A 21,228-nucleotide genomic window follows, 5' to 3' on the forward strand; every position below is an offset into this window, starting at 1 on the left:
CCTCGGGCATGCGAATGAATGAAACTACAACTGATCTGCTTCCATTTTCTCTCCTTTCTTATAATTCATTATCGTGTCAAATACCAGATGCTGTTTCGTTTCATGCACCCTCATTCCCATGGTACCTTGCAGCCACCGCCGCCGTTTATTACGTAAGGGAGTTTGAGTTCGGATTGCCAACTGAGCCACAGCAACGAAATATTTAATCTTGCTTAATTTATTCATAAATCTAATTAATGAACACTTTCGTTTTTCAATCTCCTCCGTTCCTGGCGATGTCTGGCCGATACTTCCATGAACGCGATAAACTCCTCGTCCAAAGCGTCGTTTTCGTCATCGGCTGCAGCGGCTCCTTGCTTTTGTTGCTGCTCACGAGCCGTGGCTTCTGCATATGTGTGATGAAAACGAGACGGGCAGAAGAAAAAAAAAAAACATTCAGGCAGGAGGCAAATCAGCAATGCTCAATCATGTGGCGGGTGGTTTCAGTCTTAAAGCATTTTTTTTTTTTGTATGTAGGTACTCACTCCTTCCAACTCTTGCGTAACCGTCTCCACGGTGGAGCCCTGCAAAAAAGCGAACCGATCGGACACTGTGACCATGCACGCAAGGGAAGGACAGAGGAGAGGCCATAGGTAGGCTAATTTGAATCGTTGTCTGTTTTTGGGGGCTGCCTGACACGAGGGTATTAAATAGTGATCGCTTTAAAGTGACCATGCTGAATGCAGGTTAGATATAAAGGGTGAGAAGTGCGTTGGCGAACACAGATTCGAATACGTTGGCCTCTAAAAGCAGCTTAGATACTTCGCAACCTAGTATCCATACATATTTCGAACATTTTGAATTTCCACCATGTATCCGTTCAGGTCCCTACTACAATAGTCGAATGCAAGAGCAGGCCATGCTGGGGGTGGCTGTGGATTCGCCGATCTGGTCGCGGATTATTTCGAGATGGAAATTATTTTGATTTATTTATGAATGCTTAAAAATAATCGCAATGCTGAATTTCAAAATTGTTTCAAACTGCTCGACAGTTCTAAAATTTGAAACTGTCAGAAGTTGAACTGCAACGTGATTAGCGCTACGCACAGTTTTGTGCGGGTTTTTCTTTTGCTTCGGTGATTTTAGCGCGAATATGAACTTGATGGCCTTTGAAATAGTTTCTGAGCAACCTGGTATCATAAGAGAATATCTGAGAGACGTGATTTGTATTATTGGACAGTAGAAGATCATCAGAATAGTTGATCCACCAGAAGTATTAAAAAAAAATCCAGAGCAGTTCTCTGATCACCTGAAGATCTATGGAAAAAATATAAGTCAGAATCTTCTCTTCAGAATTGTACTCAAGACTTGCAAAAATATATCTGATCACATGGAGGGTTATGAAATAATGAATAAGGTACTTGGTATCATGTGAAAAAATATCTTAGGGATGCCATTTTGATTGTTGATTATTTATGGAGACCGCTGATCTCCTCATGGTCTGATTGAATATCTGAGAGACGTGATTTTGGTGGACAGTTTAAGATCTTCAGAATTATACTTAATCAACCTAAAGGCTTGAAAAAAGATCATGAGAAGTTTTTGGAGATCTCTGATCACCTGAAGGTCTATGGAATATATGCTGAGTCGCCTGGTAGCATGAGAGAATATTTGGGAGATAAAATCTTGAAAAAGTATCAAGAAGACTTTATGGAAATATTAAAAAAAAAAAAACATTTCGGTCTTTGGAATAATTCCTGAACTGCCTGGTATCACATGAGAAAATATCTGAGAGATATGATTCGGGTTGTTGGATAGTTGAATATTTTCAGAATTGTACCTGATCAATCTGAAGTCTTGGAAAAGTAACCTAAGGTTATCATGACGACCTCTGATCACCTGATGGTCCACGGAATAATTTCTGGACAATAACCATGCTGACTTCGGTTCTGACCACCTTCCAGTAACTTTTGAAATATCTCAAGAAAAAATTTGTAATCCCAACAGCTCTATTTTCAATTACCATAGAGCTGATTGGGAGCAATATCGAACATTTATGGAATACAACTTCGATCCAAACATTCCTTCAAAAAAAAAATGAAAATAATTATGCTCTTGAATCTCTGACTACTTCTATAGTTGAAGCAAGAGCTGCCTCAGTTCCAAAATGCGAGGTTAAATTCGATTCAATTATAATAGACGACGATCTTCAGCTCTTGATCCGTCTTAAAAATGTCCGTAGGAGACAATATCAAAGAACACGCGATTCTCTGCCCTGAGGAACAAAACTTTTGAAAATAATATTTCTAAATTAGACCCGAGTTCCAAATCCTTTTGGAAACTCACAAAAAATTTGAAAAAACCACAAAAGCCTATTCCACCGCTTAAGGAAGATGGTAAAATTTTGATCACAAATTTGGAAAAAGCTCAGAAACTTGCTAAGCAATTCGTGAGTTCCCATAATTTCAGTTTGGGTCTTACTAGTCCTATTGAGAATCAGGTTGCTCGGGAGTATCTGAATATTTTCTCTCGGGAAAATATTTTTGATGATTCCTGGAGGACTGATTTGGACGAAGTAAGGTCTATAACTAAAAAGTTTCATAATATGAAAGCTTCAGGGGATGATGGAATTTTCTATATCCTCATCAAAAAACTCCCAGAGTGTACCTTGTCTTTCTTGGTAAAATTATTTAACAGATGTTTCCATTTGGCATACTTTCCTGATAAATGGAAAAATGCAAAAGTTGTTCCAATTTTGAAGCCGGATAAAAACCCAGCTGAAGCTTCTAGCTACTGCCCAATAAGTTTGCTTTCTTCAATAAGTAAACTTTTTGAAAAGATAATAATGAATAGAATGATGCTTCACATCAATACGAACTCAATTTTTGCAGATGAGCAGTTTGGATTTCACCATGGGCATTCAACTACTCATCAACACTTAAGAGTAACCAATTTAATTCGTTCAAACAAATCTGAAGGCCACTCAACTGGAGTTGCTCTTCTAGACATAGAAAAAGCATTCGACAGTGTTTGGCATGAAGGTTTGATTGCTAAATTGAAAAAGTTCAATTTTCCACTTTACATTATGAAATTAGTTCAGAATTATTTAACTGACAGAATTTTTTTTTTTTTTTTTTATATCTTTATTAAGGAGACTTTCAGCCGTTGGCATTTAACTGACAGAACTCTGCAGGTAAATTATCAAAATTCCAAACCCAACCGACTACCTGTTAGCAACAATCAATACGAAACTAACGATTTTAAATTGGCTCACCACTTTAGTAGCCTATTGGTCCCAAGCAAACGATTAACGTACCCTATTCTAGTTGAAATTCTATTACTACACTATGTTTGTTTTGATTCGCTATGAAAGTTTGACAGATAACATCAGGGTAACTCTAAGACCACTGAGTCCCGAAGAAAATCATTATTATTTTTGGCTCACTCAGTACCAGAACAACGGTCCCAAGCAGTCCCAAGCTATTTCACTCACCCCTGCATGTTATGCATGAATCCACACACCCCTGATGTTATCTGTCAAACTTTCATAGCGAATCAAAACAAACATAGTGTAGTAATAGAATTTCAACTAGAATAGGGTACGTTAATCGTTTGCTTGGGACCAATAGGCTACTAAAGTGGTGAGCCAATTTAAAATCGTTAGTTTCGTATTGATTGTTGGTAGTAGTCACATAGGCACTATGAACGGAGTTCCAATTTCCTGGTCAAACCAAGTGAAATATCTTGGATTAGTACTTGACCAAAAAATTAACTTTTAAAGATCACATTGAGGGCATTCAAGCCAAATGTAACAAATATATAAAATGTTTGTATCCTCTTATAAACAGGAAGTCCAAACTTTGCCTGACGAATAAACTTCTAATATTTAAACAAGTTTTTAGACCGGCCATGCTTTACGCTGTGCCAATATGGTCTAGTTGTTGCACTACCAGGAAAAAAGCACTTCAAAGGATTCAGAACAAAGTTCTGAAAATGATTTTGAAGTTGCCTCCCTGGTACAGTACTAACCGAAATACCTAGAATTTCGAATGTTGAGACTTTAGAACAAATGTCCAACAAAGTAATTAATAACTTCAGGCAAAAATCGTTGCAATCGATTAATTCTCTTTATACTTAGATAAGATTTAGTTTTAGTTTTTAGTTTTAAGATATCAATTGTTATACTGACATGCAGGTTTAAAAAACCTGTTTAAAATACTGAATTGCCAAGACAGGAACAATGTAAAAATACTTAGATATATATCAGAACAATTAAGGCTGGTAAGTTACTGTACTAACTGGAGCACCTAGGTTAAAATGAAATGTAATTAATTTGAATTTGAAACAAATAAAGAGTTAAAAAAAATAATAATATTTTCTGGGCAACCTGGCATCATGAGAGAAATCTAATAAACGTGATTTGATCTGATGGATAGTTGAAGATCTTTAGAATAATACCTGATTAACCTGAAGTATTGGAAAAATATCAAGAGGACTTCATGGATCTCATTAGAACACCTGAAGATCGTTGGAATAATTTATGTGCAGCCTGGTATCATATGAGAGAATATCTGTTTGATGTAAAAGACGCAAGCGTAATGCAATTATGTGACGATTCATGCATTTCTACAAAGTTTACTAATATACTATGAAATTCCCAGAACTTCTATGATGTTTCTCGATCTTTTATAAAATATATCACACTTCTATGAAACTACCTGATCTTCAATGATTCTTCCTGAATTTTTTTTAAAATACAAATTCCATAAAGTTTACTTTTCTCTACGAAGTTTTTTCGATATTTTTGTGAAGCTCTTCGTATTTTTATGTAGTTTTCCGAACGTCTATGAAATATCCCCAAACTTCTCAGAAGTTCTTAAACATCTGTAAAATTCACAAATTTCTATTAAATCTTCTCAACTGCTATGAAGTTCTATCAACATTTACGAGAAACATCTATAAATACATCCAAATAAATTTGAAGCAGAGTTCGATTCGTGTTTCAAACCTGCTCAGAAATAAAGTCGAGCAGTTGTAAATTGGTGAAAAATAGTGCTCGAATAATGAGACTGCAACTCAGCATTGCTAGGGGTGCGTTTCCGTTCTAGATTAAAATTTAAACAGTTCATATAAAATACAACAGCATTACGAGGCCGTTCACCGTAGGTAAAACTTTCAGTATGGGAATATTCACAAATGACGTAGCATTTGAGTGGGGAGTGGGGGCGTATCTGAAGTTGTGACCGACTTAGGGGAAAAGTCTCTAAAATTGGTTAAAAATATGCTACGTCATTTGTGTATGGTCCTTATCCAATGGGATCATGATAAGCTAGAAAGAAGAATCTACCGAAAGTGCTTTCCAAAAATTTGCTAAATCAAAAATTATTATGCAAATAATTCACCCAAGCAAGAAATGTAAGATTCTACTACAGATTTGCATGAAGAGAATGCAGAGTTTGCAATGTTTCGCGACATGAACAGGTTATGTAATGTAGTCGCCGAAAGGTTTATTGGATAACGTTGTAAATTTTATGTTAGCCTAATTTGAGAACAACGCTTGTTTCCTCAAATGCATTGTCTCAAGTGGAAATCATCTCGTGAAGGTTTTTTACAAAAATATCCATTCTGAAAAAAACTTGATTTTACGCTGCAGCCCATTGCAAAATCTGCCGTTACATTTGATGTATGAAACATATGCAGAGGATGTAATAAATCCAACCTAACATTGCACAGTGGGTCAGGATTGAAATCTAGCAGGAAATAAATAAGGTCCGTTCCGTATGCGCACACATCAACACTTAAGTAAAACACAAATATCGCATTATATTTCAATTGTAGTTGTATATTGCAGATTCATCGGATATGATTTAAAAATTCACGAAGTCAAAACATAGTTATTCGTTATTTGCATAACATTTTCGAACTTCGCGCTTAACTCCACCCATTAGGGTTTATACAGACTCCTCAGATACCGTGGTGGCCGTAACTCTGGACAATTTGGCGGATTTGCGATTATTGTAACAATATTCACTTGATTTGCTTCGCATCACTCCATCACAGTTTAGCATAATGGCATGATGCCAAATCGGGCCAGAACAAAGGGTATTCTTTTTGGCTTTTGATTAAGGGTACCAATCGCTTCTGCAGGCACTCTTTCTGGTAAATCTCCTTGTTGATTGTGCCTATAGTGACAAAAGATTTACTCTTTCGGCTACACGTGCAAATTGCTTGCCAAATAAGGTATTTTTTGGGAAATTTCGATGGCTTCTTCGTGCAGAAATTCTCAGCTGTAGCATTTTTGACCATAGCAGAATAGAAAGCCAGCCCTGGAAGGTGCTTGAAATCATCCAGGACATAAGTTTCATCGTCCATAACAACGCATGAAAACTAAGACTTAGATAAAATTGTATATGAATATTATAACGGCTTTCCTTTCACTAGCAGGCTTGTTGGTCCCACTAGCGTCCGACTAGGGGATAGTAAGAGATTAAAAGAATAAAGAGAGAAATAGAGGATTTTGTTGTTTTGCTGAAAAGAAATAAAAAGAACTAAAAAAACACGCCAGCTTGTTCTGCAACATCAGGTTTGTTCGCTTTCATTTCCGTTCCAAGGGGGCTACGTCCATCGCTGTCGTACTCAAATGCCTGGGAACCTTCAGAGGTGCACAGGGCAAACGTGAAAGACTTCCATTCTGGGCAGCTGCTTGACCTGGGCCCAGGTCAAATTCCTATCGGCTTGCTTGATTTACTTATTGACGCTTCACCGCCTTAGTGTTTGCCTTTGCTGCGATGTTCTGGCGGATTTAATTCATAATCATAATCAACAAAATTCGTTTATACTTCTTCACTAGTTAATTGTAATTGGTTATTGGTAGTAATCAGTTGCTTGACTGAAACGAGACAAAAACAAATACCGACAGAAACAGGAATAGAAATTTTTTGGTATCTCCTTTCAGCTGCAACTAGTTATTGGTTTCTCTTCAAAACTTGGTTGGGATTAGTTTATCGTTAGTCGTTTATCATGACTTCCATCCTCGCGTTCCGCTGAATAAGAGACCTGAAAAACAGAAATCTGTAAATCTGAAAAACAGTGCTTTAACAAGCCCCTCCTCTTGAATGCATTCCTTTATTGTGTTCCTCTCCTATTCCCCCTTATTCTGCGAGTCACGTGACTCTCTGTCACCGGTGAGGTGACAATTGTCACCTCGTGTGAGGTGACCCTCCGTGCGAATCAAATGGGGGGATTGTAGCTTCCGTCTTATCATATCCCTCCCAATGGGCGAACTTTATGTAAATGTTCCCAGATCCCCTTCCCAATCCATATCTTCACAATTATTGGTTATTAAATCTCGCTAATCTTAAATATGTAATTAATTTAGGTTCCTATTCCCATAGTCGATCCCGTTAATCCAGTTAATTAGTTAGTGCATCATGTTACGTTATCTTATTATTCTTATTTTATTATTATCTTAACTACTTAATTCATTCATTAATTCAATCAATTACAATTATATGCAAATTGCAAAATAAAACTTGACAAATCACGACAAATCATCGTCTATTTCTTCTTATTCTTGGGCAGGGCCTGATGATGTGAAGCTAATTTTGATTAGTGAACGGGCACCATATGGTACATTCTCTCACTATGAACCTGTAATTTCTAGCCTATCTGAACAATTTAATAAATGGAAACCATAACATGGGCTACGCTCCCCCTAAGCGGGCCCTCCGCATCCTATCTCTGTCTAATCTCTAATATCAAATGCCAATGGTTTGAATGTTTGGAAATGACGTTCAATCAAATAAACCCATGCCCCACTCACTTGGCCAGGCTTCAGAATCGTCCAGTGGGCAGTGCGCTCTACACTCCAAGTTCCCTTTCTTTCAAATTCACCCCAAATTTGATATTTTACCCCATTGAGTGTTGATTAATCACAATGAAACATTGTGACAGAGCACGGACTTGAGGTTACTAGAGTATTAAATAATCTAGGTCCTATTTAGGATTATATCTGAAAAATCCAAATCTGGCCAACGCCCACCAAGATCCTTCCTAGACAGTCATTTCAGTAAAAATCTAGTAGGGGAATTTACGTATTCTCGGCAACCTAAGCAGCGACCTTATTTCTATAGCCTTTTTCTATATGGAACGCACACATATGCAGTATTGGTTTGTTTACAATCTTTTGCTGCCAGCTGCTCTATCAATTTCAGTCGAAAGAATTGTCAAAACTGTTTTGAAACGCTTTTACAAAGCTCCAATCTTCTCTAGTGAGAGCTAGTATTGTCGGCAACCAGTTTTTCTTCGGCAACCGTTCCATTTGAACTGCATGCAAATCTGCTGTTCTATTATCGGCAACTCCCCAGACAACCAGAATGCACGTATATTCAAAGTTGTTTACGTGATATACAAATATATATACAAACAAACAATTCGTATAGAATGCAAATAAATGGCTTATACGTACAAAAGTGGAGGCCATATACGTGCATATTGTAATTTAATTTTAAACGAGCTGCTTTAACATCATATTCGATTTAATCTATAAAAACAAATTAATTTTGAAAAGTCTTACGATGTAATCCGATTTAATTTGTGATACAGTAACACGGAAAAATGAGTCATCGCATATAGGTCGGAAATTTGCATTCTATACGATTTAACTTAAACATAATGTGAGGTATGCCATTCTTATATGCGATTTTGACTTAAACTGTAGAAATTTACGCTACTGTCTGTACATTGTTATACGACTTCTGGTTGTCTGGGTCGAAATCAGCTACAATTTGTAGTGCGTGTGTTTCATTTCAAGAAAACCCTGCTAGATTGCTTTTTCTCAGTGGTAAAAATATAGTCAAATTGAAGCTAAAAGCATAAAGAATCGTTTGCATGCATTCAGCGAAGTGTTTTCGTAAGAAAATCCAGTGAAAATAGTGTTTTGATTTGGGTTGCCGAAAATAGTCTGTCATGCCGAAGCCGTCATTTCCCCTATATGAATATTAAAAACAAATTAAATTTTTGGTTAAACCCATTCGGTACCAATTTATTATTTACGCGTATTTTATACGGGTAAGAGCTTTTTCAGTATTTTTAATTTATTTAATCACAAAAGCATACAAAAATCACAGATTTTTTATTAACTAAGCCATTCAAACCATTTTGCTGCTGAATTCCGGGTATAAATTTCAGCGAAAAGATAGAAATTTATACATATTAGGTATATGTAGAAATTTTAATACGCTGCTAATTTTTGACAATATAGCTTAATCTCCAAGGCACGTGTCTTCCCTATAGAGAATGTACAAACATGTCTATAAAATCTAGATGCATCATTCAAGATTCCATCAGATTCAATTAGCTGGAAAACTTTTGAATACTTCCTGAGTAACCTAGTCTTGAAAGGATATTTGAATTATTAAACAGTTTGAGATCCTCAGAACATAATCAAGCTGAAATCTTGGAAAAATATTCAGAGAACTTTACTAATATCTTCGTCTATATAGGTCTAGGAAGGATGTCTTAAAAGAATATCCTGTAACTTATGCAACGTTTACTAAACTTCTATAAAACACCCAAGTTTTACAAAATTTCCTGAATTTATTCCAAATTATTCTACGAAGATCTCTAAACATCTTCGCACTTCTGGAAAGACACCTATCATCTTTAAATATTCTTGAACTTCTAGAAAATTCTTTGAAATTTAACGAAGTTCCCAAAACCTCCAAGAGCATGGAGCTTTTATGAAGTAAGATCTCTGACAAACTGCAACGAAGTTCCCTTAACTGAAGTGAGGATCCCTTAAGTTCATAGAAGTTTATTGAACTATTTTTAGACCTTTTACAAAATTCCTTACACTTATATAAAGCTTTACGCAGCTCCTCAAAATGCTACGAAATTCGCAAAACTTCTGCAAAGTTTGCTGCACTTTTACGTTTCTCGTTGGTTTTCCACGAAGTTCCACGAACGAAATTTCTTGAATTTCCACAAATATTCCAAGTCCATGAGGCTTCAAGCAAGTACCCTGAAATTATGTAGAAGTTCCCGATCAATAATAAGCTTCCCTGAAATAACATAATATTCCCTTAACCCTTAACTTCTACGAAGCTTCTCAAACTTAAATCAATTTTCCACTTCTACGCAGAACTTTTCCAAGTTCCTTGTTTCTACGATTTTTTCTGAAAATGTATGAAGTTCCCAGAATTTCTAGTCATTTTTCTCAATTTTTACGATGTTCCCTGCACTTCTTAGAAGTCCTTGAAGTTTAACGAAGTTCCCAGGAGTTAAAGACAAATCCCTGAGCTCATGGTCAAGTTGCAGAGCCTGAAGACGTTTTATTTTGTCATCGATTAATTATCGTTATAATATAATTCCTCAAAACTGCTTCTCTAGTCCAGAACATAAGAAAAGTAGTGACTTTAAGAAAATCATTGTTTTTGGTCCAATTTCATTAAGGGCCTGTTCATAAACTACGTAGACAGTTTTTTGGGATTATTGACCCCCCCCCCTCCCCCTGCGTAGACAATCGCCCATACAAAAATTTTTAAATTTGTATGGACCGTGGATAATTTTCAACCCCCCCCCCCCCCCCCCAACTGTCTACGTAGTTTATGGACAGCCCCTAATCGCTGATAAATAGTAACACCGAACTTGATAAGCTTGACAAAATACCGGTGAATAAAAAAAAACATCAAAAATAAGGGGGGAGTGGACTGGATAATTCTGGAGGGGGCCAGGCCCCCTTGACACCCCCATTAGCTACGCCAATGAACAATACTCTATATGCCAAAAGGAAGTCGAGAAAATTTCCCACTCGAAAGATTTTCTAGATCAGCCGGGAATCGCTTGGTAATACCGTGCTTTAACTGACCAAGCTATTTAAGGTCCTTGTAAGTTGTTAGGTTTTGCTAAAGCAAGCACTAAATGGGCAAAAGTATTTACAATCATATTGATGCAAATATTGACGACGAAAATATTGATGATAATATTAACGTAAATTCAAAAAAGTTTGATTTCATGTTTCAATATTTCCCCTTCTGTTTAGTGGACCTCACATGATTGTTTGACTACATCAGCAAATTGGGCCAGGTCCTCTTCCACTTTTGTCAAGGTAGTTGTGATGTGACTCGGAATATTTCATCGGAAACAACAATTTTAGTGAGGAGCAACGCTCTATTGATGACCCCATCGAGAATATTGTTTAAAATATTGGCATAAAAGTAAAACAAAAAACTGGCTGATAATGAAACAATCCGATATAAACCTACCTTCGTCATCTTCGTCCTCGGAATCCTGAACCGCGAGACACCTCCTCAGGCGTGCATTTTCCTCCCGTAGCTGCAGGGCGTGCTGTTTCCAGTAGTTTACCTGATGCTGAAACTGCCATTTTACGATGTTCTGATACGTTTTAATCCACACGTTTTGAGCATGTTTTACCAGCGGATAAATTGACCGCGGTCTTGGAGGGTACGAAGCCGGAGCCGTGGAGGGAGATTTCCCAGCAGCAGCGTATGGTTTATCTTCGAAAATCCGTTTCGTTTGCTTGACGCTAGACTTCTTGCGTTTGTATTTTCGTTTGTTCTTGTTTCGGAAAGTTTTCTCCTTGTGCGGTTTACCTTTGTCCTGGTCGGTGGATTTTTTCATTGAAAGTTACTGGTTGGCTTTCGTGTAGCTCCTAAAATTTAAGAAAAACCTTCAATGGATCTATTTACAACTTCTCCGCACTTTGTTTTATTTATGAATGGGGCATGACAAAACAATGAAGGAAAAACGTCGCGAATCAACTTATCGTTTTTCCCACGCTCGACCGACTACTGATCGTTTTCGTGCCAAGTTGCGAATGATGCAAGAAAAAAGAAACGAAGAAAAATATTTTGGTTACAAAGTTCATTGTGTTGACTGCGTACAAAGTGAAAAACACTCCCATTTTGATTATTGTGCAGTCAGTATGTCGTTGTTTGGTGTAAATATTCTCTGAATAAATCCACTAGCTCGTAATCTGTTGTGAGAATATTGGAATCTAGTGTAAGCATATTTCACACGGGCTTTCGTCATCAGATTCAGAAACAGTGTAAGTGGTAGTGGCGTGAGTAATTTTATTGCACCTCTTCGTGGGAAGGTGTCATCAGCAGACTACGGCTGGAACACGGAAATAGTGATTAGGGAGCCATCGAATTACGGAACAATGGACAACGAAAGCACATTCGAGGTGAGCACACATAAGGAAGCTTGTTTTGGGCTTTTGCCTTTATTATTATAAATGCGTCAAATTTGTAACATACTCAGTTACTAGACAGCTAAATGACCTTGGAAGACTTCCGTGCCAAAACCTAGCTTTCACTAAAATAGAATGGAATGCCTATTTTGATTTATATTTTTGCAGGAAATTTTCATTCAGCATGGCGTGACGCTGAAAAAGGCCAGTGCAAGCTATATGTCCGCTCTCAACACGATTGGTGTACTGTACTTTTGTAAATATCATAAAGGGAATGTTCACTTCTTCGAGTGGAAGGTTACGGAAATGTGCGAAATCATGGACACCGACAGTCAGGACAGCGATTGGTCCCTGGTGCATACTTTAACTGTATCTTCCGATAAAACATCAGACGAAAATCCAAACGCTGAGAACGATTCACAGAAGAACTCCAAAATTACCATCCGAGTGCTGTTCCGAGATCTTAGAGGAATCGAATTCAGCAAGAACGAGCTTCGTTTGTACAATCAAGACTTGACCGTTCACAGTCTATATTTGTTCAATCATGGTTCGCCACATTCATTTGTGGACTTTCTCGAGCGAAAGCGATTCGTTCGAAGGAGCACTCGCCGAAAGCACTTCTATCATTGTTTGGAAGAAGCAGACAACGACAAGCTGCAGAAATCATTCTCAGAGCTCAACATCGAAGACATCAGAAACAGACCTCGCACTACGAATAATTACATGGGTTTACTATCCCGGCTGGCCAACGTACACCAAATATTGCCTTTAAGCAAACAGCCTGGAGAAACCAGGACCCGCATTAGTCCACCGCAAGAGGATGGCGCGACTAGCAATGGAACCGACGAAGTTAATGGTAGCAAAAGTGACGAAAGTAATGAGGCTGAATGCAACAAACTGGCACCCCGGCCTGACGTGCATCGAGGCGAATCCTTGGATGCCAAGAAGTGGGCTGAATTTCGAGCATCTAATGGATCGATTACTGATGCAGACCGAGTGAAAGATATCATCTTCAGAGGAGTAAGTTAATGACATTTCCTTTCCTAGGAAAAATTAACCACCCTTCCTGATTTTCCAGGGCATCACCGATGAGATCCGTGCTGAGGTATGGAAGTACCTGCTTGATTTGGACATTTGGGATCATACCACCGCTCAAAGGGAAGAAAGAAGAATGACCAAAACCGAAGAATACTTCCTAATGAAACTCCAGTGGCAGACGATGACAGACATTCAGGAGCGTAACTTTACTGGCTATCGAGAACGCAAATGCCAAATTGAAAAGGACGTGAAACGCACTGATAGGACATACGACTTCTTCGCCGGTGACAATAATCCAAATCTTGCAAAACTGCAGGAAATTTTGATGACATACGTTATGTACAACTTTGATTTGGGCTACGTTCAGGGTATGAGCGACCTGCTGGCGCCGATTTTGTGCCTCGTTCAGAACCAAGCAGACAGTTTTTGGTGCTTTGTGGGTTTTATGGATAAAGTTTTCAACAACTTTGACATCGATCAAAAGGGAATGAAACAGCAATTGGAGCATCTGCGAACGTTGCTTGCATTCGTGAATGAAAAGCTTTACAAATACCTGACGGACAACCAATCGGAGAATATGTATTTCTGCTTCCGATGGCTTCTTGTCTGGTTCAAACGGGAATTTTCCAATTCAGATATTATGCACCTATGGGAAGTGCTATGGACTGGACTTCCATGCCCGAACTTCCATCTATTCATTTGTGTAGCCATTCTCGATCAGGAGATGGACATTTTCATAAACGGGCAATTCACATTCACCGAGATCCTCAAACATGTGAATGAGCTGTCTGGTAACTTGAATGTGACGGCCGTTCTGGAGCAAGCGGAAAGCATCTATCTCCAGGTGAAGAAAACGTTGGACTCGTCAAAAGAACCACACTTGGAGCTTCGCAAAATTATCGGAGAGAAAGTGAGTCCAGATGGAACCGGAAGCACCGGTAGTGATGAGGATGACGATAGTTGTATGTCAATTGTGAACGATAAATCTTCGGAAGATCAGGAAATGATGCAGCGAAAGATTGATGAGGCTTGTGATATGTCGCTGAGCTTTGCGTTTTTCTAGACGGCGGCAGCGAAGCGATTGTATTTTTTAAATTTCCTATCCTATACCTAATATGTTTATTCGATGAATTCGGAAATAAATGGACGATTGGACTTTATTTGTAGGTAGAGGCATACTTTTCTTAATTTTGTAGTTAATGGAAGTAGTAGTGCTCAGCATCAATGTACTTTCGAGATCTAAACTAACTAACACCAATAAACATAACGATTTTTTTTAGAATAGCCAAAATGACAACTTTTCTCGATGGCCCAGAGGGGGAGAAAATCCCATCGTCCGAAATTAGTAAACGTCATTTGTAATTTATTTCGAGCCGATCTCTTCATCTGCTATATTCTTGGTACGCCTGGTTTAAGTCAAACATAAACCTAGGTGGATAAACCATGCGGGACAACTCGCACAGTAAACAATCACTCAAAGTGCCTAACCACCTAGGTATTCGAGTTATTATACCAAACTCTTATGAATCATAGTGAGTACCGTAAAGTGTCATAATTCCGCACCTAAGTCATAACTTAAGTTTTGAAAATTTCTAACATTATTATAAATGGTATATATGTTTTGTTTGGATTGTACATGAAGTTAGGTAGGTATACTAACCGATTCTGTGACACTACCCCGAATGTCACTACCCCGAACGCCATAACCCCTAACGCCGTTACCCCGAACGGTACACTACCCCGAATAGTACACTACCCCGAATAGCCATTACCCCGAATGGCGACTACCCCGAAATTAAGACAAATAGAAGAACAGCAAGGGATAAATTTTTGAGAAGGAAATTTTCTTTTCTAATTAACCACTTCATTCGAGCACTTAAAATGACGTTTATTACCATTCAAACTTTGAAATAAAACATTATTTTGAGATTTTTTCTTCTAGAACCTCGAGAAAAGTAGCCAACATTTGTGCGTTTTATAATTAAAAATAGAAATTAGTTGGTCCAGTTTTGTGAAATCGCTGGTAGAAAGTCACGCCAAAACTGCTTGACAAAGTGGTCAATTTATACTGAATACAAATGATAGGATTCTATAACATTCCCCAGAAAACCATTCCCCAGATTCTTATTCCCCAGAATGCACCATTCCCCAGAATGCACCATTCCCCAGAAAAGCATTTCCCAGAATGAACCATTCCCCAGAATGTACCATTCCCCAGAAAAGTATGCCATGTATTAGATTGACTATTTTTGTTTATTATAGTCATTCCTGGAATATTCTTTCGCGTATATAAAAAGAAAAGAAAAAACTTATTAGGATATGTTTATAAATTATGTAGACAGTTTAGGGAAAGGGGGGGGGGGTCTGGGGGTTGGCAATTGTGCACGGTCCATACAAATTTTAAAAATTTTGTATGGGAAATTGTCTACGCAGGGGAAGGGGGGGGGGTCAAGAATCCCAAAAAAACTGTCTACGTAGTTAATGAACAGCCCCTTAATGGCTCAAGGGGGTTTCCCATCTTTGAAAATATAACAATAGGAAATAATTAATTCTTTGGATATACGATAAAGAAGGGAATATTCGCTTCTTTTAATATATAAAAGAGAAAATAATCAATTTGTTAAATATATGATAAAGAAGGTAATATTCCCTTCTTTGAAAATATAACAAAAGGAAATAATTAATTATTGGATGAACGATAAAGAAGGGAATATTCCTTTCTTTGAATATATAAAAAGAAAATAATTTATTCTTTGGATGTATGATAAAGAAGGGAAGGGAATATTCCCTTCTTTTAATATATAAGGAAACTATGTAATCAATAGCTTTTGGCAAGGGATTCAGGGTAATGACCATTTGGGATAATAACGTGTGGAATAATGTTATAAATTTGTAATCGATAGTTCAACGTTCCATGCACCAATTTTTCAATCCATAACGAGAAATTCTTCAACTCAGGTCTAGACTCAGGTCGAACAATTCTTTGATAAGGTTTAACAGTTTCCGACTGGTATTGCATATTGAATTGGATTGCATATTAGACCCTTTGACTTTTTAAATGGTGAACGAGGGGCTCGAAAACTTGAAGGTTGTCATTTTCTAAAGAGCTTTAAAATGGTTTGGAATTGATAAATACATAGTTCCATATAAGTAAACGTAGTTTATCATCAATTTAGTAAAGTGAAACTAATCAGAGAGTTTAATCACAGACAACAGACATAACACTTTGAAAAAGTTTTTCTTGAAAACATAGGACCTCAGTAACGACATCTCTCGGGCTTCTCGCGTAAAACAAGCTTGCTCGCATGCAAGCTTCAAAATTCCAATAAAAAATTATCATTTGTATTCAGTATAAATTCCAAAACGAAATTTCCTTCTAAAAATGTACCCTTCTTTTGACCCCTTGCTGTTCTTTCATTTGTCTTAATTTCGGGGTAATGGCCATTCGGGGTAGTATGGCATTCGGGGTAATGGCCATTCGGGGTAGTAGGACATTCAGGGTAGTAGCATTCGGGGTAATGGCGTTCGGGGTTATGGCGTTCGGGGTTATGGCGTTCGGGGTAGTGACATTCGGGGTAGTGTCACAGAATCATACTAACCACTTGTCAGTGTTCACTCGGCTGTCGACAGAAGCAGACCACTCTCAATGTGTGTCACGCGATCGTCTTGTTCTTCATCAGCAGTTCTTTCAGTCGATGCGTCGTCGACTTTGGAAAGCAACCGTTTCGTGATGAATGTGTTAGTGCTAACCACGTTTTTCGTCCATTGCTGCAATGGAAGCGATCTGACCCCCGTTGACGTATCTGCCATACAATGAAACCACTGGAAGCGGCTCCCGTTCCGGTGGAGGAGGCTTATTGTATAGCGGAAGATAAAATGTTGTAAATTTTGACTATAGTTTTAAGATGTATAGTGAACAAGAATCTTCGGCTCTGTAAAGTTAATTCAGTTGAACCTTATCAAATAAATTAATGAACAACAATTAACCACTTGTGTATGGAAAAAATATAAATTTAGATAAAGTTGTAATATACTGCAAAATTTTGGCGAAACGCAAAACGAACGATAATTTGAATGGTATAATTATATTCATACATGAATCATAGAAGGTATTCATAATAATGGTAAGGGGCTGTTCATTAACTACGCAGTCAGTTTTTTGGGATTCCTGCGTAGACAATTGCCTATACACAATTTTTTAAATTTGTATTGTCTGTGGATAATTGCCAACCCCTAAAGAGTTTTGACCTCATCATTGAAGAAGTCTTCATTACAGAATTTATTACATGAACCGTAAAGTACAGTTGTCCCACAGCTGTCTACAGCAGCAGTCGATTTTTTATTTCGGTGTGAACCACGCGATAGCCTGTTTTCGAGACTCGCTATTATATAGTTGCTCTTTGTTCGTTGCTAGCAGTTCGGTGCCTTTTGTTGCTACGGTGCAAGATGTGTGAAGTAAAAAACACCATCAAGTTTAGCTTCAGCCACCATGATGCTAAACCAAACATCGGAGAGATTGTAAATTTCGCCAAAGCACTCGATGCGGATCGGGGTGAAATGGAAGCTGTTTATCGCATTGGTGAGGAAAGGGGAGTATTCATCAAGTTCAAATCAGAGGAAGCGATGCTCCATGCTCTGACGTTCAATTCGGAGGATTTAATCTTCCATTATGCGAATGGAACGACGGCAAAGGTACGCATGTCGCATGCTGGTGAATACATTCAATATGTGCGTGTGTATGACTTGCCACCAGAGGTACCCGACAACGAGCTGGATAAAGTGCTGGGGAAATATGGAAAAATTAAACGCATCATCCGGGAGAAATTTCCATCTGATCTGTGTTTTGAGGTATATACTGGGATACGCGGTATATATATGGATGTGAAGAAGGAAATCCCCACGTCATTACATTTCTTCAATCGCAAAGGAAATATATTTTATGAAGGCAACAAAGATAAATGTTTTCTGTGCAAGGCGGACGGACACCGGAAGCTTTCCTGTCCCATGCGGAAGGCTGGGAAGGAAGCGGAGAAGCAACCTAAGGAAAAAGGAAAGCAGCAAAGTGAAAGAAAACAAAACAGCAGCAGTACGTATGCTGGTGTAGTGGTGGAAGGTGCGTCGCTAGTCATTAGCGACCAGGAAACGGACACGAGGTTGGAGATGCTGAATGAAAATAACGAAATGGACGTGACGACCCCGACGACCGACGAGAGTAGTGGAGAGCATGCAACGGAAAACGACGTTCAGAAGCAGCAGCAGCGATCACGATTCGGGTTCGGAACAAATTTGGGAAAGAAAGAAGTTGCGTGCACGGGAGAAGATCGCTTTGTCGCCGCTTCGATCGCCACCCAGAAAAATCCTATGATAAAATGCATTTTTATATATTTTTTGGTATTTGAGTACCAAAATTGGTATTCCATGTACTCGGCTCCGCTAAGTTATTTTTATAACATTTGAGCCTTCCAAATAAACGAAATGAAAAAAAAAACCGTAAAGTACATAAAACGTTAAACAACTGTAAATGAGTAGCTAATTACACGGTCCCTAACCTCACTTTTTGCTCCCTATCATTTTGCCTCTGAGTAAAAGAGATGGCAACGAATGGGAGCCAAAACAATTTCTGTTTTGCAAACCAATGGAAAACTGCTTGAAATGTTTTATCAATATTAAAACAGTACATACTGGCTTCCAAGTGACAAGTACATTGAGTGGGTCCACAGTACCCAATTCAAAACAATACACGAAACGGAAATCTTATTATTTTATTCATGTGTTTCACTTATACATTTTTGCCAAAACATCAGCCTTGTACATTCCATAAGACAAACCGCATAGGTCCTATATTAGAATGTATACACGGATTGTGTGACATTTCATCTGCCACATGATTCTCATTAACTTTGTTGCATATCGTCTTATTATTAGTCGACTTATAGTACGTTCAGACTACGGAGTTATCCCAAGTAACCATAGACACGTTATTTCACCTTTTTGGCTATATACAGCTTAAAAAGGGCTATACCAGTGTTTGTAAGTTCTGATGAGGCCCGTATATAGCCACACAGGCGAAATAACGTGTCTATGGTTACTTGGAATAACATGTTATAGTGCTATATGCTTTATCAGGCATAACATTTGATAACGGCACAAAAGCATTTGTAAACAAACTTTCTAAGGCCCTTTACACGCGAACCAAGGTACGCCCACGCAAACCAACATCATCATCGGATAGGGGCAACTATCACCTTTCCGAAAGTTGTATATTATAGTGTTGCGTTTATTTGAAATATTATAACTGCTCAGTCTGGACAGCGCTTTATACCCTAATAAAAATAACCATAAGAAAAAGCCCTGTCCAAGGATGAGGGGCTTGATGATGATTTGTCAAGTGTCGCTATGATTTTTTTTTTGCAATTTGATAAAATTGTAGTTTTTCTCCAGTTTATTGATTTGAATGGTTCATGCGAGTTAATTTCACGGAGCCGTAAATTGTAGTTTTATCATAATTTTAATATTTAATAGTTTGCTTTGAGTGTAAAATTAATTTATAAAAAAGTTCTAACAGTTTTTTTTTTTTTTGCACTTTGAAACTTGACGGGTCATACCTCTAACATAGTAGCTGTGACAGTGTCGCATGTCCTAACAACAACTGCCTGCGACTAGTGTTCGAGGGGCCGACAGGGCTGAATACGGGTCAATACTAACAAAACTCTAACACTAACATGACCCCGAAACTAACGTTCATCCATTGCACTAATAGTTATAATGTAGTTGTACTTTCCTAATAACCCATCTATCACAGACAAACAGACATCGGTTGGACAGGTTGTTCATCGAATACGCATTTGACGGTCAATTCGGGTGTTTTTGGTTGGTGATGCCGCCACCTGTGGCGCGCACGGTCGGTTCTCTTGCGTTTGACATTTGCACACTAGCGCCATCTGTTCAGCGTACTATCCATCACATGATACTCAACAGATGGCGGTAGTGTTTTAGTGACTATGTTTTGTGGAGAAAAATATTAAATGTGTTATTTCTGTTTGTCTGTGCATCTATGTTTCTTTTTCGTTGTGTGTGTGTGTGTGTGTGTGTGTGTGTGGGGGGGGGGGGTTAATGTAACCAATACTAATACCTTTCTTTCTGTTCTTTTATTCGTTTTCTATATCCCTTCATCATCACCCCATATCCCATCATTTTGACGAGAGATGACTTACTTGCATGGTGCATGCCCAAGTCGTACTACAGTATAATATGCTGAGCGTGGTTCTATCACAAATCGATAGAACTGAGGAATAATGAGGTAAATTCTACACAGTATTTTAAAGGAGCCAACTCTAAGCAGGTAATAATAGCAATTAATAATCAAACAACCATAAAAAGGTAAGAATGAATTTATTTATTTTAAATATTTTCACCAACCTCGATCATTATTAACAGGTAAATATTCATTTTATTAAATTACTATATTATACTGCCATTACTGTTAACACTATCATTGCAACTAATTCAATTAGGCATATTCAATTGACCTGCATCGGGTTATTATTTTGCATGTAATGATATGGGAAAAGGGGGGACTCACGATTCAGCATGGAGAGTGTATGGGAGCCGTTCTAGGGGTTGGTTGGGGCATGTGGTTGATTTTAGACATTATAGTCTGACGTGAGAACCATGTTCCACTCAAGTTCTGGAATTTGGCCTTGAGACTTGAGATCTGGCCTTCATAAGACCCCCTTCTGTCTCGCAAAATCAAAATCAAAAATCAAATAAAAATAACCATAAGAAAAAGCTTAACGACGTGTTCGCGGTATCATACAAACCATTTGTAGGATACTTCTACCATCCGCGATATTGTTCGTTTATGGTATTTTTTATTAGGGTACATTTTATAATTAATCAGCAACATAAATTTGCCAAAAGGTGTAAGGTTATTTCTAACCGTGTATATTTCTTCTGCGTTGAAATTTTTTTTTATCGGTTTGATTCAATATCCCCTAATA

The 21,228-nt window shown here is 38.0% G+C and overlaps 2 protein-coding genes across 2 annotated transcripts; one reads left to right on the forward strand and one right to left on the reverse strand.

Annotated features, from left to right (window-relative positions):
* Positions 1 to 201: 201 nt before the first annotated feature.
* Positions 202 to 11,668, reverse strand: LOC135713998 (uncharacterized). Its single transcript, XM_065237258.1, has 2 exons — positions 11,244 to 11,668; positions 202 to 385 (listed from the first exon to the last, which is right to left on the reverse strand). Exons 1-2 carry the CDS (start codon positions 11,617 to 11,619, stop codon positions 234 to 236), a joined length of 528 nt encoding a protein of 175 aa, XP_065093330.1. The 5' UTR covers positions 11,620 to 11,668; the 3' UTR covers positions 202 to 233.
* Positions 11,669 to 11,873: 205 nt separating this feature from the next.
* Tbc1d15-17 (TBC1 domain family member 15/17) lies at positions 11,874 to 14,467 on the forward strand. Its single transcript, XM_065237184.1, has 3 exons — positions 11,874 to 12,184; positions 12,359 to 13,210; positions 13,269 to 14,467. Exons 1-3 carry the CDS (start codon positions 12,161 to 12,163, stop codon positions 14,289 to 14,291), a joined length of 1,899 nt encoding a protein of 632 aa, XP_065093256.1. The 5' UTR covers positions 11,874 to 12,160; the 3' UTR covers positions 14,292 to 14,467.
* The last annotated feature ends 6,761 nt before the right edge of the window (positions 14,468 to 21,228 follow it).

This window comes from Ochlerotatus camptorhynchus, unplaced genomic scaffold (genome assembly GCF_037179485.1).
Source record: "Ochlerotatus camptorhynchus isolate MF236.1 unplaced genomic scaffold, CSIRO-AGI_Acam_v1.1 ptg000598l, whole genome shotgun sequence".
NCBI lineage: Eukaryota > Metazoa > Arthropoda > Insecta > Diptera > Culicidae > Ochlerotatus > Ochlerotatus camptorhynchus.